This window comes from Brachypodium distachyon, chromosome 3 (genome assembly GCF_000005505.3).
Source record: "Brachypodium distachyon strain Bd21 chromosome 3, Brachypodium_distachyon_v3.0, whole genome shotgun sequence".
Lineage (NCBI taxonomy): Eukaryota > Viridiplantae > Streptophyta > Magnoliopsida > Poales > Poaceae > Brachypodium > Brachypodium distachyon.
The window spans coordinates 39,369,750-39,385,467 of record NC_016133.3 but is presented as its reverse complement, the minus strand read 5'-3'; the positions used below and the strand labels follow the sequence as shown (position 1 = coordinate 39,385,467).

The 15,718-nt window shown below is 42.9% G+C and overlaps 2 protein-coding genes across 5 annotated transcripts; both read left to right on the top strand.

Moving 5' to 3' along the window:
* The first annotated feature begins 1,442 nt into the window (after positions 1–1,442).
* LOC100842877 lies at positions 1,443–7,153 on the top strand. Its single transcript, XM_003574521.4, has 3 exons — positions 1,443–1,862; positions 3,290–5,376; positions 6,514–7,153. The coding sequence occupies exons 1-3, from the start codon at positions 1,545–1,547 to the stop codon at positions 6,713–6,715; spliced, it is 2,607 nt and encodes an 868-aa protein (XP_003574569.1). The 5' UTR covers positions 1,443–1,544; the 3' UTR covers positions 6,716–7,153.
* Positions 7,154–9,738: 2,585 nt separating this feature from the next.
* On the top strand, positions 9,739–14,889 carry LOC100842570. Of its 4 annotated transcripts, none has more exons than XR_001407327.2 (10): positions 9,739–10,255; positions 10,339–10,406; positions 11,257–11,327; positions 12,276–12,518; positions 12,860–13,023; positions 13,175–13,230; positions 13,320–13,380; positions 13,491–13,686; positions 13,855–13,952; positions 14,435–14,462. XR_001407327.2 is itself a non-coding variant. In XM_003574520.4 (10 exons), exons 1-10 carry the CDS (start codon positions 9,894–9,896, stop codon positions 14,504–14,506), a joined length of 1,296 nt encoding a protein of 431 aa, XP_003574568.1. In that variant the 5' UTR covers positions 9,745–9,893; the 3' UTR covers positions 14,507–14,889. The 4 variants fall into 4 exon arrangements, 1 of the variants encoding a protein (XP_003574568.1); XR_001407326.2 differs by having other exon boundaries at positions 9,741–10,255; positions 13,491–13,599; positions 14,435–14,486; XR_001407325.2 differs by having other exon boundaries at positions 9,741–10,255; positions 13,328–13,380; positions 14,435–14,456.
* The last annotated feature ends 829 nt before the right edge of the window (positions 14,890–15,718 follow it).

Genomic DNA, 15,718 nt, shown 5'->3' with positions numbered 1-15,718 from the left:
CTGACAGGGTCACAGGGTGACGTGGCCGTTTGGACCCACACCTTGGGTGACAAGCTGGACATAATTTGTCGGAAAAAAACTTCCTCCTCCTTTCTCACCCGTGCTACCGTGCTGCGGGTGGTGGTCGATGGGCTCCCACCGCACAGGGGCAATCCCGCCGGAGTGGTCCGCGTCGTCCACCGGCCAGCTATCTCGCCTTAGTGGCTCCTGTGGTCCACCTCCTCGACGTTGCCTCAGCGTCGCCGGTTTAGTGGAGAGAAAGAAAGTGAAGGAGGCAGGGTTTTATTTGGCAAATTACGTCACGCTTGTCACCCTGACATGTGGGCCCAAACGGCCACGTCATTCGGTCAGAGCATGAGACACACACTTAAGACCTACGCTAAACAACTTAAAATAGAATTAGAATCTAAATGTGCATTTTCAAAGTATAGGGACAAACTTGGCACCTTCAGAAAAGAATTAAGACTTCCAATGTATTTTACTCTTTTTGAAATTTATCCTCGGCCCTTGTTTGTAGGGCTGTCAATAGATTTCGATCTTCACCTTGGATCAGAGTAGACGGAATCTAGCATATATCTCTTTTTTCAATTAACTTTTAAATATTCAAGTTGGAAAGAGCGAAACAGAAGGATCTTCAGCTGGCTAGAGATTGCCTAGCTGGGGCAACTTGAGCACATCCTCTCTGATTATTTCAAACCTTATTTAGGTTCCCCAGTAGTGGGTCATGCAAACGATTTGACTTGAGGTGGTAGTCTCCGAGTTGGAAACTAAAGCCTTTCCCAATTGTGACGGGAAAACAAAAAAAGATGGCTAAATGAGACTTAAAACTGATTAGGACTCCAAATGATCTAATACATGAACAAGAAATCCTTCACAATTGCGCGCCACCACGATCCGTGGATCTTTTTGGTGGTATTTTTTTTAATAGGATGGTCAAGTAACTAGGTCAAAGAACGTTGGCGGCACTTTCAATAGAGTTATCATGCGTGTGTAAGGGCATCTCCAATGAGAGGTACTTAGCAGGTACTAGTAGTCTCTCTCTTACTTTTTGGTTGAGGTGGAGCAAAAAAAGTAAAGTAATGGTAAGTTGCAGAAGTAACAATATTGGCTCTAAGACCAAGAATGAGAAAAGCTAGTTTAGTAGAGAGAAGAGTATGTCATGTGAGTTCAAACTGAAAAAATTGTTTTGTTAAATAATTAATTGAAGAGAGAGGAAATAAGTGGGACGAGAAGAGGAAGATTAAGTACCGGTTCATGTCTTTCGTTGGTGAAGATGTCTAACAGTTCTGTGAAAGGAGTATTAAAAGGTATTTTCAAAATTGAACGACTAGATTAAACGATCAAAGTAGGTTTGACGACAAATGGCTGTCGAAAAAAAAAACTTCGATGACAATGACAAATGATGCAAATGTACCATCAGCAACTCGTCACGTTCAATAGGAAGACGGGAGAACTCGACGGCCGAAAGCACCAACAAAGCAAACTGCCCAGCGCAACCAGAGGTTTCGCCCGAGAGATCTGAGAATTCTGAAGCCCTCCGGTAGATGGAGATCCCCACCGCCGCCATCCACCGCCTCCAATCCTCCATTCGCGAGGCCGCCTCCGCGCCTTCCTCCTCGCTCGACACCGTGCCTGACCCTCCATTCCCCTCCGTCGCGGACGCCATCGCTGCCTTCGACCGCGACGCCTCGCCGGAGCTCCTGTGCGGGCGCTGCGGCTTAGCGGGTGGCCTCCTCCGAGGCGACCAGTCCGCCGTCTGCGCCTACTGCGGGTTCTCCAGGCGGGAGGAGGGTGACGGTATCGCCTTCCGCGGCAGTTTGGCCTACCGGTGGCTGCTCGGCTCGCTCGGGCTCGATGGATCTGTGAGCTTTCTTCTCACCTGTTTTATTTCAATTGATCTACGGAGTATTATTCTTGCACTTTATGTTGCATTCTAGTGGAATGCCATTTGTTTCTACTAGTCCGGGAAACGTAAAGCTGTAGATTTGGCATTTGGGCCTCAGCGCTTAACAATCCGACTAGCATGGCTTGAATAGTCAGGGATACTTCCTTATAAAGCTGATCCAATGAAATTAGGGTTCCTTGTTCTGTTCGATGGCATAACACGGTAGCAATATTTATTTATTTATTTGGAGCTGAAAACAGGTCTGTGCTAGTAGTACAAAATGTTGCTTAGACTTGTGGGATTGTTTTCCCAATTTATACCCTGCTAGGTTGCTAGGACTAGGAGACAATGTTATGAAGCGAGTTATAAAAAGAAGGAAGAAATGCCATACTACCAGGAACAGAACATTCTTTTCCAACATGTGTATGTAAATTTGGACTTTGTTTTTTGTAGCTGCAGTACAATTCCTCCTAACCTTTTACAGTTATCAGCACATTGCTGAAGGCACTTTGAACATTAGGATCTTTTTTAATTTTGTGTGAAGAAAGTACAACGTAAATAATGCATTTGAAAGGTAATACTACCTATGTCCTGGTATATAAGGCCTGGGCGTGTTCCTAAATCACCCATTTAACAAAAGAAACATAAGTTATATGACAAAAAGTTCTTTTGATCACGAATCTGATGTTATACTTTTTGGGCAGTATAATACATATCTAGTTGATCACATTGATGACCTAGATATAAGCCCAAGCCTTATAAACCTGGACAGAGGTAGTATGTGTTATGGTATAACAGGAAAGTTATTGTTACTTTCCAGTTTTTTTTATGGAACATTACTTTCCAGTTTCCTTTTGGACATGACCATTCTTTATGTTAATAATTGTTTTTCATCATTTTTCAATGAAATAATCCGTATAATGCCCTAACTGACTGCTTCACAAGGCTGTAGCAATGTGATTAGTTTATGTTAACAATCCTAACCCAGTTTGGTTAATTCATGACGATAGAAGTGAGCCACCTAATCTCAAGTACGCTGGATCATAATACCCACCCTGTGCAATTTATTTAGTGTGCTCCGAGTAGCCTACTCAGAAATTTCTTCCTTGCGGGCTGCTCTCCTGAAAGACTACGAACACTATGTTAGATGGACTATGCTAGAAGTTCCATAGCTCAGCTTACGATTTAAATATTAAAACGGTTTGCATAGAAACTTTACAACAGCATATTGTGGAGAATGTGAGAGAGCTCACTTAATCGACATGAAAACTATGAACTTTTATTAATAAGCCATATCTGAAATCCCACGATTTTTGTTATTTTTGATATTGAAGTCTTCAAGATTACTAACCCTGGTACTATTTGTAACTGATGGATGTTTTTTTTTTGCATCTGTTCATTCAGGAGGCTGTAGAATTTGATGATGACTCTGTGGATTCAAATAAAAGCAAGGAGGTGCCTACGAGTGGGATGGTCTTATCTGATCTGCTGGACTTAAAACTTACTTTCCCCCTTGACTTTGAGAGTAGGGAAATATCTGGAAGTCCCAGAAGCACAGAACAATCATCTGTTACATCCACGCTAAATCTGCCTGGTGTTAACCTGGACTCATTTTTTATTGAAAGAATAGAGGCCACAGCAGCAGCTGTTCTTCCTCGAACTGATGCTGTGGTGCAGGAAAAGCATTGCAAAAACCGTGAATCTTCTGGCTCAGAGATGCATGTTGCATCGAAAGGCTTCGAGTCCTTTGGGACAAAAACAGGTTCAGAAAGCACACATCAAATGGGAGCTAGTACATCATTCGCGAATTGGGATGCTGGGTTTCAGTCTACTGGCTCAGAAAGTGTTGTTGGGGACTCCAAGCAATTGGACCTATTCAAGAGCGCTTCAGTTGCTGAGCCTTCAAATTTCCCAGCTTCTGGGACTGCCATCACCACCGTAGCTGCTGGAAATGAAACAAATATGAAAAGCACCAGCCTAGAACATTCAGAAGATTTGGCTTCAGCAAGTGGCACATTAAATAAAGATAGCCTTTTCATCCAAAAGGCTGCCCCGGCTATTGTGGGGAATAACAGTGGGGTGGTTACTGAAAATAGTGTTGCTGAGTTCACTGGATCCTACCTTAACAAGAATTCAGTTCAGAGCAATAAATTGCCTGGAAGGGGTGAAGCTGGAGTCAGTATTGATGAAACTTTTGATGACTGGCAAGAATTTACAGGAGGTGGTAACCAGGACATACCACCAAATGTCGGAGAACATACAAAGGGCCCTTTAGTGAGGGGTTCCTCAGAAGTAAAAACAATGGATTCCTTGGCAGTTAGTTGCATGGGATCATCCAGTAATGTTGTAGGTGACTCTGATGATTGGCAAGCTTTTGCATCTAGTTCTGGTCAAGGAGGAGAGGGTTCGATGAAACCGGTGGAAGGCTCATCGAGTGGTCTAGGATTTGGTGGTTCGGTAAATCAATTTGAAGAAACAGGCATGTCATTGGAACATTCTTTAGAAGCTCATTCTGTTGATTTATGGCCTGCTGGTAATGTTAAAGAACATAACACTACAGAAGTTAAGCAAACTGATGATTCTTTTGATGATTGGCAAGATTTTACTACCTCTGGTCAAGCACAGGTTGCATCATTTAGTCAAGCTGGAGAAATAACGGAAGTTTCACATGTCAGTCACAGGGAAATTGGTGTGGACTCATGGTTCACAGCAAATACTGGGGAATCAAGAAACATTGATTTAGTGAATCGGAATAATGTCACGCTGGATGATTGGCAAGGTTTTTCTGGTTCAGATCGAGCACAACAAAGTTTATCTAATGTAGGTGGGGAACTAGCAGATATCTCATTTGGGCAGCATGATGGAACTGGTTCTGTGCAATTATGGGCAAATGCCAGCAGTAAGGGGGCAACAGATACAGTTTCAACAAATATGGAAGACAATGCATTTGATATCTGGCAAGATCTCACCACATCAGGTCACCAACAAGAAAATTCATCTAATGTTGGGAGAGAAACGAGTGCATCTTACCCTGCTAAAGAAATTGACACCATGAGTTTGTGGCTAACCAGCAATGTCAAGGAATCTAACAGTAGCAGCAAAGGTGTTACTAGAATTGATGGTTCACCCGATGGATGGCAAGATTTTGCTAGTTTTGGTCAAGCACAGGGAAATATGAAAATTCCCGTGGAAGGGCAGTTCCTCGAAGGCCCTTCAGGAGTTGAGCCTGTGGACTTGTGGTCCTCGAGTCATACAGAGGAATTTAAGAACCTTGAACAGATAAATGAAAATGATGATCCATTCGATTTCAAAAACTCCCCTCAACTGAAAGTAGGCTTACAAGATCCACCACATGTTCCATTGTCCGATAAGCCCTCAGTATTGAGGCCTGATATACCGGGGCTGGAATTTGGGAGCTTTGCACTGTCTGCTCTTTCGCAGAGCCAAACAGATAGAGCAAATGCGGTTCTATCTGATGAACACTTAGAAAGGTTAGTGATAGTGTACACTTTTAAGATGAATGTATATTTTGTTGTCCATGGTTTGGGAATAACTGTTTACGTTATTAATGATGCTTCTAAATCAGCAACCAGATGTTCAGATAATGTGTAATTTAACTTGAGGACCAAGCTAAATAAGCCCAAATTCTTATTTATGCATCCGAAGTGGAGGTTACTTCTTAGAGAAAAATGCATTAGAGGTCATGTATAAATTACACTTGACAAATGTATAATACAAGTAGATGCTTTATGCAAAAAATAGGCACATGGCACCATAAGTTGACTGCTGGGTTCTATATTTATTTTCCCTGTAATTTTTATGGTAAAGAGGTTCAGCACAGGTGGCCAACAACTAGTGATTCCTGCTGTGTAAACTGTAAATTAGTCCAAGCCAAGTCTGCAGCTATCTACTGCAGTATTTCATCTGGTTTTCCATCTTATGAAATAGTACAATGATCCATACTAATAGGTTTACTAGAAAGGTTTAGGCACTTTGCTTATCTGATTTGTACTGGTAATGATGCATAATGAACTTTGAAAAGCCCAGGGGCAGCTTATGTTACCGCAATGCCTTGAATACCTAATCTGATAGAGACCAAATTTTCAGGTAATAATGGATCTATTATTGCTAACTTCTAATTTAATTTGATAAGCGTTTAACTATGTAGCAACATTGATATGTAGAAATATGCCTAGACTAATCTATGTACTCCGTAGTAAAAGATGTGTCATGCTTCTTTCTGTGAGATTAACTGTGTTGTTTTTCTGAGGTTTAACTTCCTGCATATTTATGTATCTAAAGGTTGGCGGTTTCCTGAGACTTTCAATGTTTGAGTTCAGCCATAGCTTTAAAATTTATGTTATTTTGGAATTCTAAACCACTTAAGAGCCACGGCATCGGTAACTTGTTCTGAATTTACAGTCAGCAAGTACTGCACTCCTAACATTTCTGTAATTTGTTGCATTTACCCCCCTTCTGGTCAGCATACATTTGCCAGAATAATGTAGGCGATGATTGGTTTTGAATACATATTGCAGGTCATATTTTATAAGGTCTAGTATCTCACTCGATACCATTGGTGACTTATGATCAATTTATGACTTATTATGCGCTTCCATTATCTGCAGGACGAATGGAATGCAGCAGATGGTTGATGATGCATTGTCTACAGTACAGGCAACGTCAAGTCATGACAATTACTCCATACCAAAATCAGAATCTGGTAACGCGAATGTAGAGAAATTACTGTCTCAGATGCCTGATCTATCCTTTATGCTCAAAGATGAACTTTCCGTGCCTGATAAGCCTGCCGATCACTCCAAGTCCTGAAAGTTGCTGAATTTAACAGCAACAATGCATCATTTGCTACCTATCTGCCAAAAGACAGATTGATGATGGAGCTCTAGCCTTTCAATTGCAGAACCAACTACGGAAAATATCTCCCATAGTAAATTTACGTGGCGAACAATCCTGTTTTTCCAATGGAATGTGTGCCCTTTTATACTAGTACATTGGTCAACAGAGGATTCTAGCAATTTTCCCTGTTGATTTCTTCCATTAGTTAGGAGAGAACTGCAGACCCTCGCCTGGAATCCTATCAGTTTTTCTTTTCTTTTACTGCTGCGTGGGGGTGCGAGTCAATGATTTTGTTTTGTATCTGCATGTATATGTACCATTCCCAGCCTGCATATGTTGTATACAAAGATTGAAAACGAGATATCCAGCTCATTCTGTTCTTTTTCTAAGAAACGAGCGTTTCTTTTTTGAGATTGTCTACAAGAAGATTATTCTTGCTCTTATGATAAAAACTTGCTCGTGCTGCAAATCAGCACCCATCCCGTTTTATTGTGCCATGAGAGAATTACTCATCCGTTGGGCAGAAATATAATTCCTCTGACACTTATTATGGATCGGATCCGTAAACTCCGGTAAGCGGATTGGAAAGGAGTAGAGGAGCACATTGGAAACGCAGCACTCTTTTGAAAAGTGTGAAAGAATCGACTGGTTTTGCTTCACGTTCTTCTCGCAAAAGGATGATGACCGTAAAAAATATAGACTTGAGCGTTGGTTAGTCTTTTGTCGCCTAAATGATCAAGATGTGTTGCAACAATTACTTGGCCCCAAGACGCACTTGAAAATTGTGTGCAGGCGAAGTGTGATTTTCCCCGCTTCAGATTCGTTTTCATGATCAATGGTTGGGCAACAAGCCTCTTACTTCGTCCCATGGTGATCATATGTTTTGCTGCTTTTCCCTACTTTCCCCTCTTTTTTAGAAAGCTAGTAGGACTTGTGTGTCCCATCCGTTCATGTTGTGCATTGGCGAGGAAAGCAGTAAAGGCGGCCGGCACATGGTGATCAACATCGGCTAGAGGATCCATTCGTTCATATGGTTCAGTGTCGTACACCAGACATTCCTGCTCGCTCTCAATGATCATGTTGGGCATGATCACACAGGCAGTCATGACCTCACACATCTGATCTTTGAACCAGGTGAGAGCAAGGTACCGGACAATGGCAAATCGAGCCTGCAACACAACAAATGCCCGCTCGACATCTTTCCTACATGCTTCTTGTTGCGTCGCAAACCAAGATCTTGCTCTTCCTGTGGTTGCGTTTGAGATTGTCTTCACAAAAGTTGACCATCTTGGATACATGCCATCTGTCAGGTAGTATCCCTTGTTGTAAACATGGCCATTGATCTCATAGTTCATCGACGGAGCAGTGCCTTCAACAAGCTTGGCGAACACATTCGAGCATTGCAGTACATAGATGTCATTGTGCGCCTCTCTTCAAATTTGAAGTAATCGTCGCACTCCCTGAGGTACTCGACGGTCTTCATAAAAAGCTTCCGAGACATCCTGAAACGGCGCCGAAAGACCACATCGTTGTGCGATGGATCATCGACGAAGTAGTCGGCGTACAACATGCAGTAGCCCTTCATTCTCTGCCTCGCCTTACTCTTGCGGCGGCCCTTCCTCGATCCTCTGCTGCCCGGCCATTGTGCATCCTGGGCGATCAGCCCAAGATGCGCCAAAGAGGATGACTTGATGCTACTTTTTGCTGCCGAAGGCAACATTGTTGGCAGCGGCGAATTCCTCGTCAAACGGCATGGCGAGCATCTCCTCATCGTCTAAATCCATTGCCTTGGCAAATCGTCGAACACCTCCCGAGCAAGGTGGCCGCGGGGTGGGCTTGGAGCTACTGGTAGTCTTCGAAGGACGGCGGAACGGGAAGCGGCGGCGGCACGAAAAGATCTATGCAGTGGCGGGGCCTTCCTATCGGTTGCGGACCGTCACCGGTGAGAGGGGGGTGGTTCCATCAGCGATTCGGGGGTGGAGGTGGCCCGCACCCGACGGAGAGAGCGAAATAGGGTTTGTTTTTGGGTTGTGCCGCTAATAGGGCTAGCCCGCACGTTTTTACGCCCGAGTCGGCGCGCTCGCTAGCCCCCCCGTGGGTTGGGGTTAGCCTGGGGCGCTGGACGAAAAAACAAAACGAGAGGTGCGGCTGAGTGGATTTTTTGACGCCGGCGCCCCCATTTGGCGTTTGAGGGGCCTTTAGGGGGACGGCTTGAGATGCTCTAAGATGCTATCAGGCACTCTTTTTGTCTGTCTATTTGATCGGAAAATAAAATAAAATAAAATAAAATAAAATAAAATATTGTAGCTGGGCCGCTGTTGACGCTAAGGCCCGTCGGGCTAATGGGCCGGGTCGGCCCAGCTAGGCTAGTGTGCCGTGCCTGGGCATGGGTTTCGCCATAGCGGGTCGGCATGGCGGGGTAGGCCCGCCATGCCGGCCCACCCGGCCCGTTGGCTACCTATACTTACAGCCAAGCCGGTCGGGGTTCGGTGGCGGTTGTTGCCAGGAATGAGACGGGTATGTTCTTGGGCGCTTCCGCAGTTACTTCCGTGGGAATTTCAGACCCAGCGACCCTCGAAGCAATGGCGTGCAGGGAGGCGCTGGCGCTTGCTGCTGATCTCGGAGCCCATCGTCTTATGGTCAGATCCGACTGCATGGAGGTAATTACGACGATTAATGGCCGGAACTTGGGTCCCTATGTTCAGGTGACTAGGGAGATTCAACATGTATCAAAGTCTTTTATTTCATGTACTTTTCGTCATGAGAGTAGGAAATCCAATGTGGAAGCTCATAGTTTAGCTAGAAACTCCTCATAGCTTGATGTGGGTCGCCGAGTGTGGTTTGGCCAGCCCCCGGGTGGTCTTCGTATACCTATTCAGGTTGTGGTCTAATAAAGCAATATGTTTGCCTAAAAAAAAAAGCCAAGCACGTCCTGGCAAAATTGCAATTCACCCCTTTTGGAAAATGAACTGTTTTTCCCTTTCGTCACCGTCGTTGCACAGTACAATCATTTTCATCTTTCCTGCTCACCCGAAGCTTCTCCCTCCTCCTCAGCTCCACGTTCTCTCAGTCCCCACCTCCCCCCGAAGCAACAACCACCACCGCATCTAGGTCTCCGAGACGGCGCCCACCCGTTCCACTTCCTCGCCGGATGATCGCCGCCGGCACCGTCTCGATGGGCCGCTCCACCACTCCAACCCCCGGGGCCCAGTCCCGGTGGCCACACGCCGTGGCGCAGCTCCGCCTAGCGCTCAGCTCCCCGTCTGCGGCAAGCAGCAGCAGCGGCAGCGGGCACTGGATGAGCTGCTTCAGGCCAGCGCCGGTGCCAGCGACATCGTCATCGGCGGTTACGATGGCGGTGAATGAGACGAGGGGGAAGTGGGCGGAGGTGGAGATGGAGCCTGCGCGCGGAGGAGGGGAGGACGTCTGGAGCTCCCAGGCCGATGCGGAGGTAGCGCAGGGCGGGAGATTCCCCGAGCACCTCGTCGTCATGGTCAATGGCCTCGTGGGGAGGTGGATCCGTGTCTTTGCAGTTAGTTTGTGCAACTTGTGGGGTGCTGGTTTGCAGTTGCTAAATTTGACGCAATGTTTTACAGTGCTGATGACTGGAAGTTTGCCGCAGAGCAGTTCGTGAGGCGGATGCCAGATAAAGTGATCGTGCACCGTGAGTACCCCAATATGTGAATTTCGTGCTGGGTTTCTAAATACTAGAATTATTATCCTCACAATTGTTGTGTTGAGAAGACGATGCCATTTGTCCACGTGCACCTGTGTGCGTGTGTGCAGTGTGGATGCACGTTTGGATACATTATAGAAAATCAAGTTTACATATATAAAATTCCTATGGTATTTGATAAGTGGATTTATACTGGGCTCCAGACTTAGGCTGAAGAAATGATTACAACAAGCCGGTGAAGACATGTAGTTGAGATTTAGGAATAAAATACAGAAGATTAAAAGTGCCTGTGAGATTAAGCAGATAACTGTCTAGTTGGATGATAAAGTGGGAGAACTTCTGGGTACAGAAAACACATAGACACCGGGTTCTGAGGGTTTTGCAGCACAACCTTGAATGAGATGGAGTGGTAGTACCCACCAAACCAACATAAAAGCCAGTAAAGATTGGTACGAGAAAAGCTGCAGTTGGCAGTGCTATTTTTAGGCTGATATTGTTTATCCCTATTGTATGTAGTCATAACTCGTTAACCCTGTTTCATGTCAAATATTTGCAACCCACTTCTGTTTTATTACAAATGTCATTCAGAGCATGATTCTGCAGATCATTCATGTTTCTTTTATTTGTACAGATTTAGAGAAACTCTACAGGAACATATGATACATCCTTTTTGTCCCTTCTCTTCCAGGATTGTGCAGATACATTAACCGGACTGATTCCATAACTGATGAATACATTCACACAGCATTTTTCTTTCCTTCATTCTTTGTTGTGTCATAATTTGTTTCAGCTACTACTGCTTTCTTGTAAGAGATTTGGACTGCGCCTTTTCATGCAGGGAGTCAATGCAACTCCGCTACCCAGACATTTGACGGAGTTGACTTGATGGGAGAAAGGTTAGCGAACGAGGTACTTTTTGTTCTGACTAAGTATTGTCCTCTATTTAAAAGTTTAGAGCCTCCCCAATAAATTGTTACCAAGTTTATTACTTAGAGGAGAGAGAATACTCCAAGTATCATCAATAGTAGAAACCTCTCCAAAGGTAGCTACTAAGACTTGTTACTTAGATTAGCGCAACACAGTGTGTTGCAATGGATTAAAAAAAAGTATGATGCATGCTTAAAATATTAATCCTTCCATTTCAAAATATAAGGCATGGAGGGAGTATCATACTAACATGTGTGCCAAATTAAATCATCCATAACCCGCCCTCATCTTAAACATATATATGTCAAATTCAATATGTGGTACCAAGTAACATGATGAACTGCTGCCACAGATCAACATCTTTGTAGTAGTAATTGTTGATGTGGGAGGGTAGAGCCTCAAGATGAGTTTTTTTAGTGACAAGGGTCTCTCTGGTAAACCATTTGGTTGTTACTAGTGTCTTTTTACAAGAGTCAAGCTGATTCTCCCTGGAGTAATGACCTCACTGTTCTCCTTACTTTTCTCCTCGACATCATCTAAATTCTGACATTACACTTCTTAGTAACAGATGAGGTGGATTGTTCTAGATGTTCTTATTGCTTGTTTCATTGATCCATCTTATTTGTGCCTTTTTCATGTGAATTAACCACATTATTGATGGTATACTTGACTACTTGTTATTGTGCACAAGTACAAGTCTTGTTGAAGTGAACTGTATTTATTTTGATAAATCATAAACTAGTTGCTGTTTTTAGGTTAACATGTAGGTTTATGATAAGTTTTTTACTTGTTAAGCTTCACCCTGTGAGTTGATAAATACCCTCTGGTATTAAATCAAGACAAACTAGGTCTACATTAATCCTATCATATCTTCTTTTTTATTACGGAAGTACTATGTCTTTCATATTCGTACTAATGGAACAATTATAGGTTCTATCAGTTGTCGAGCAAAGAAAAGGTGTGAAGAAGATCTCAATTGTGGCACACTCTCTAGGCGGTCTTGTTGCCAGATACGCTATAGGAAGGCTTTATGGACGTAATAGCAGACTTAAATCATATGCTGAGAGCAGCAGAAATGAAGGTCAACGCTTGGAGGGTCTCATTGCCGGCTTAGAACCTATGAATTTTATAACCTTCGCATCACCACATCTGGGTTCAAGTGGAAACAAACAGGTAATAGTGATCTCTTCCATTGCTTTGTTCAGTTGCCTGTTTCCCTGGTTCACATACCCACTTAAGCTACCTGTAGAAGAGAGATTTCACTGCTACACTTTATTCATTACAACCATTATTTAGTGCACTTAGTGGAATGATGTATTGGTGGTTCACTAGTCCAAATAATCTGTACGGAGATAGTAATTTCTGAAGGTTGTTAACTAGTCATACAAGTAAAACTGAAGTTGATTTTAATTTCCCAATAGTGTTTGTAAAGATGTGAGCGCTTTGATTTAAATAAAACAAGAACATTCAAATGCTTCAGTAATGTTAGTCTCATGTTCAGATTCTTCCACCAGCTCCCTTTTCTTTGTGGCTTGCCTTTCCTGGAGCGAAGAGCATCGGAAACTGCACATTTGATTGTTGGAAGAACTGGAAAACATTTATTCCTTACAGACAGTGATGATGGCAGGCGTCCACTCCTGCTTCAAATGGTCGATGACTGTGATGATATAAAATTCAGGTTATTTTCTGTATGCTTCTTGTTTCTTTTTCAGATGATTGATGGATCTTATTGTATATAAATTAAATATATTTTCAACATATCGGCCTTCAGTCCAAAATAGTTTTAAAAATTTGGGCATCATGTCTAAGTATAACATTCTCTTGTGCAGATCAGGATTGCGTTCTTTCAAACGCCGTGTCGCATATGCGAATGCCAATTTTGACCGTATCCTATAACTGCTTAAATGTCACACGATGTTTATTATTTTTTATGAATTGCATCTTTTACTTCTGATTATATATCTACTTAACCAGCTGAAAAGATATGGTGGGGTGGAGAACATCATCAATCCGGCGTCAACACGAGTTGCCAAAAGTATGTATCAGGAGTGATTTCATGTTTATGTTTCTTTGTGTAAATAAACCTACTGATTTTCGCTTGCAATTTCTATTGAAAATATTTACCTTTGTTCAATCCTTATGCAGCATCGACTTCTTGTTCGTGATGAGAAGTATCCACATATTGTCCATGTTGATAGAGGAATTACGGACAATAATGAAACTGAAGTCAGTGCTAATTTGTATGACCCAGAAGGTATGCTGATGTCTATGTCTGCTTTTGATTTGCGATGTAGGAACTAAGAAGGGCCATTCATCGGGTTTTTTGGGATTTGTCCAGCTAGTAAGTTTGGCGGCATGTATCGATATTGATGTGTTTTATCAATTTCTTGCATGCCCGATTTAAAATAATGTTGAAGTTATCTTCATAGCAGCTGTTAGCTATCCCAAACTTGCTAAGTTTATTGTTTATCAATTGTTGACAAGTGGAGACATTCCCTTGCATGTGCAGAGGAGATGATAAGAGGCCTAACACAAGTACCATGGGAACGCGTTGATGTGAGCTTCCAGAAAAGTAGTCAAAGATTGGTTGCACATAACACCATCCAGGTGTGTGTTTTCACCTTTCCAACCTGCTGAGTGTATATCGTGCGAAGTTTTGTTTTCATTATCAGCATCTGAACATAGTACTCAGTTTCAATTTTGTGCTTTCATCTAGTGTCATCTGAACTTTGGTCTCAAAATCCGAAAAAGTATTTCGGTGACTTGGATGTAGTCGAGTCAAATGCATCCTGATATCACTAGCAAAAAAAACTTGCATGGGATAACCTATTCTGTGCACCAGGTGCACAAGTCAACTTGAAGGGAAGGCGCATAAACATTTTGTTGTGTATTTGACATGAAAGAATATCTTACATATTAATTCAATCAATACATAATATGAAGTGAATTATGACACTGGCATAGCGGCATACCCTTTCAACAGTTTCCCCTTGAAATTCTGGATAACCAATTCACTGTTGCGTACTAGAATGGGTCGGTGCAACAATACTTGTATCTGATCATAGTTCTCTTTACTCTATCAACGTCAGGTGAAGAGCTATTGGCTTAACTCGGACGGAGTAGACGTCATCAACCACATGATGGATAATTTCATCGTCTAATCTTCCATGTTACAGCATGCACTGCGCCAATACTTGTCGAGTTTGTTTACAAGTGACAGTTCAATTTTGCGTAGCCGATTTGACCTTGTAGGTTATACAGTTTTCATTCTACTTCGTTGATTCTTTAGGTTCGTGTGCTGCAGATGCAGGGCAGGTTCCAGCCCAAATGTTTCTGATCCACATTCCTCCACATCAACAACAACAAGGCTATCGCATCTGAAATGTAATTATAATCTGCCCCCTCCCGTTTTATTGTACAGTGAAGCTAAACACAATTTAGTGCAACCTGTTTAACCGTGCTCAGCCAAGGGTGCCAACACAGGCTCTCGGGCGTGGAATATTTCCCATTTCCTGCAGAAAGTTAACTGTTTATTTGAAATTTCTCCAAGACTCTTTGGTTCCAAACAGACTCTCTAGGCTCTATGTTGGGGCCAATTTGCGGACGATCTTTTCTGTGCTTAATTTATAAGCTGCCACTAAAAAATAGCAGTTGATGCCGAGGCAGGGGATATTTGCCCTTTTTGAAAGAAAAAAAATACCCCTTCCGTCCCATAATATGAGGCACGCACGCATTCTTAAATCGTCAATTTAGCTAACTAAATATAAATTAAATAATGAAAAGATTATATGATTAGATTCAATAATGAATCTAATGGTATATTTTTTATTAAGAAACATACATATTTAATTAATCAAATTGATGATCTAGTGATGCGTGCGTGCTTCATATTATGGGACAGATATAGTACCAGCAGTTGAAAACAGCCTTCACCCACGTGCCCACATTTACACGTCATGCAGGGCTGTTCGGTAGGAATTTAGCGAGATTTAACTGCGGTGTTTGTGAGTTGAAATCGTGTGATCGTCAACAACAATCGTGATCTTTTGGCAACTTCAAATTATCACTCTTTTACCCATTGCCCTCGGATCCAGCTGGAAGAAAGGCTCCAAGGCAGAATCGAAAACAGGGCCCATAAAACTTGAGTTCGGACATTCTCTAGTGTATACTCCGTACATATTATTCTCTCCTATCCAAATTAAGTGCTCGCCAAGTATACAGAATTTATAAACTAAAGGAAAGAATGCGAAAGACGAAAGTATTCCCCAATCCAAGTTTGTTTTGCTCCAATCCAAAGTGTCTGCCCCTTTCTCAGCATCGAACTCGTGTCTCCGGCGGCGATCGGCGCGAGCCCATTTGCATCCCTATGGGCC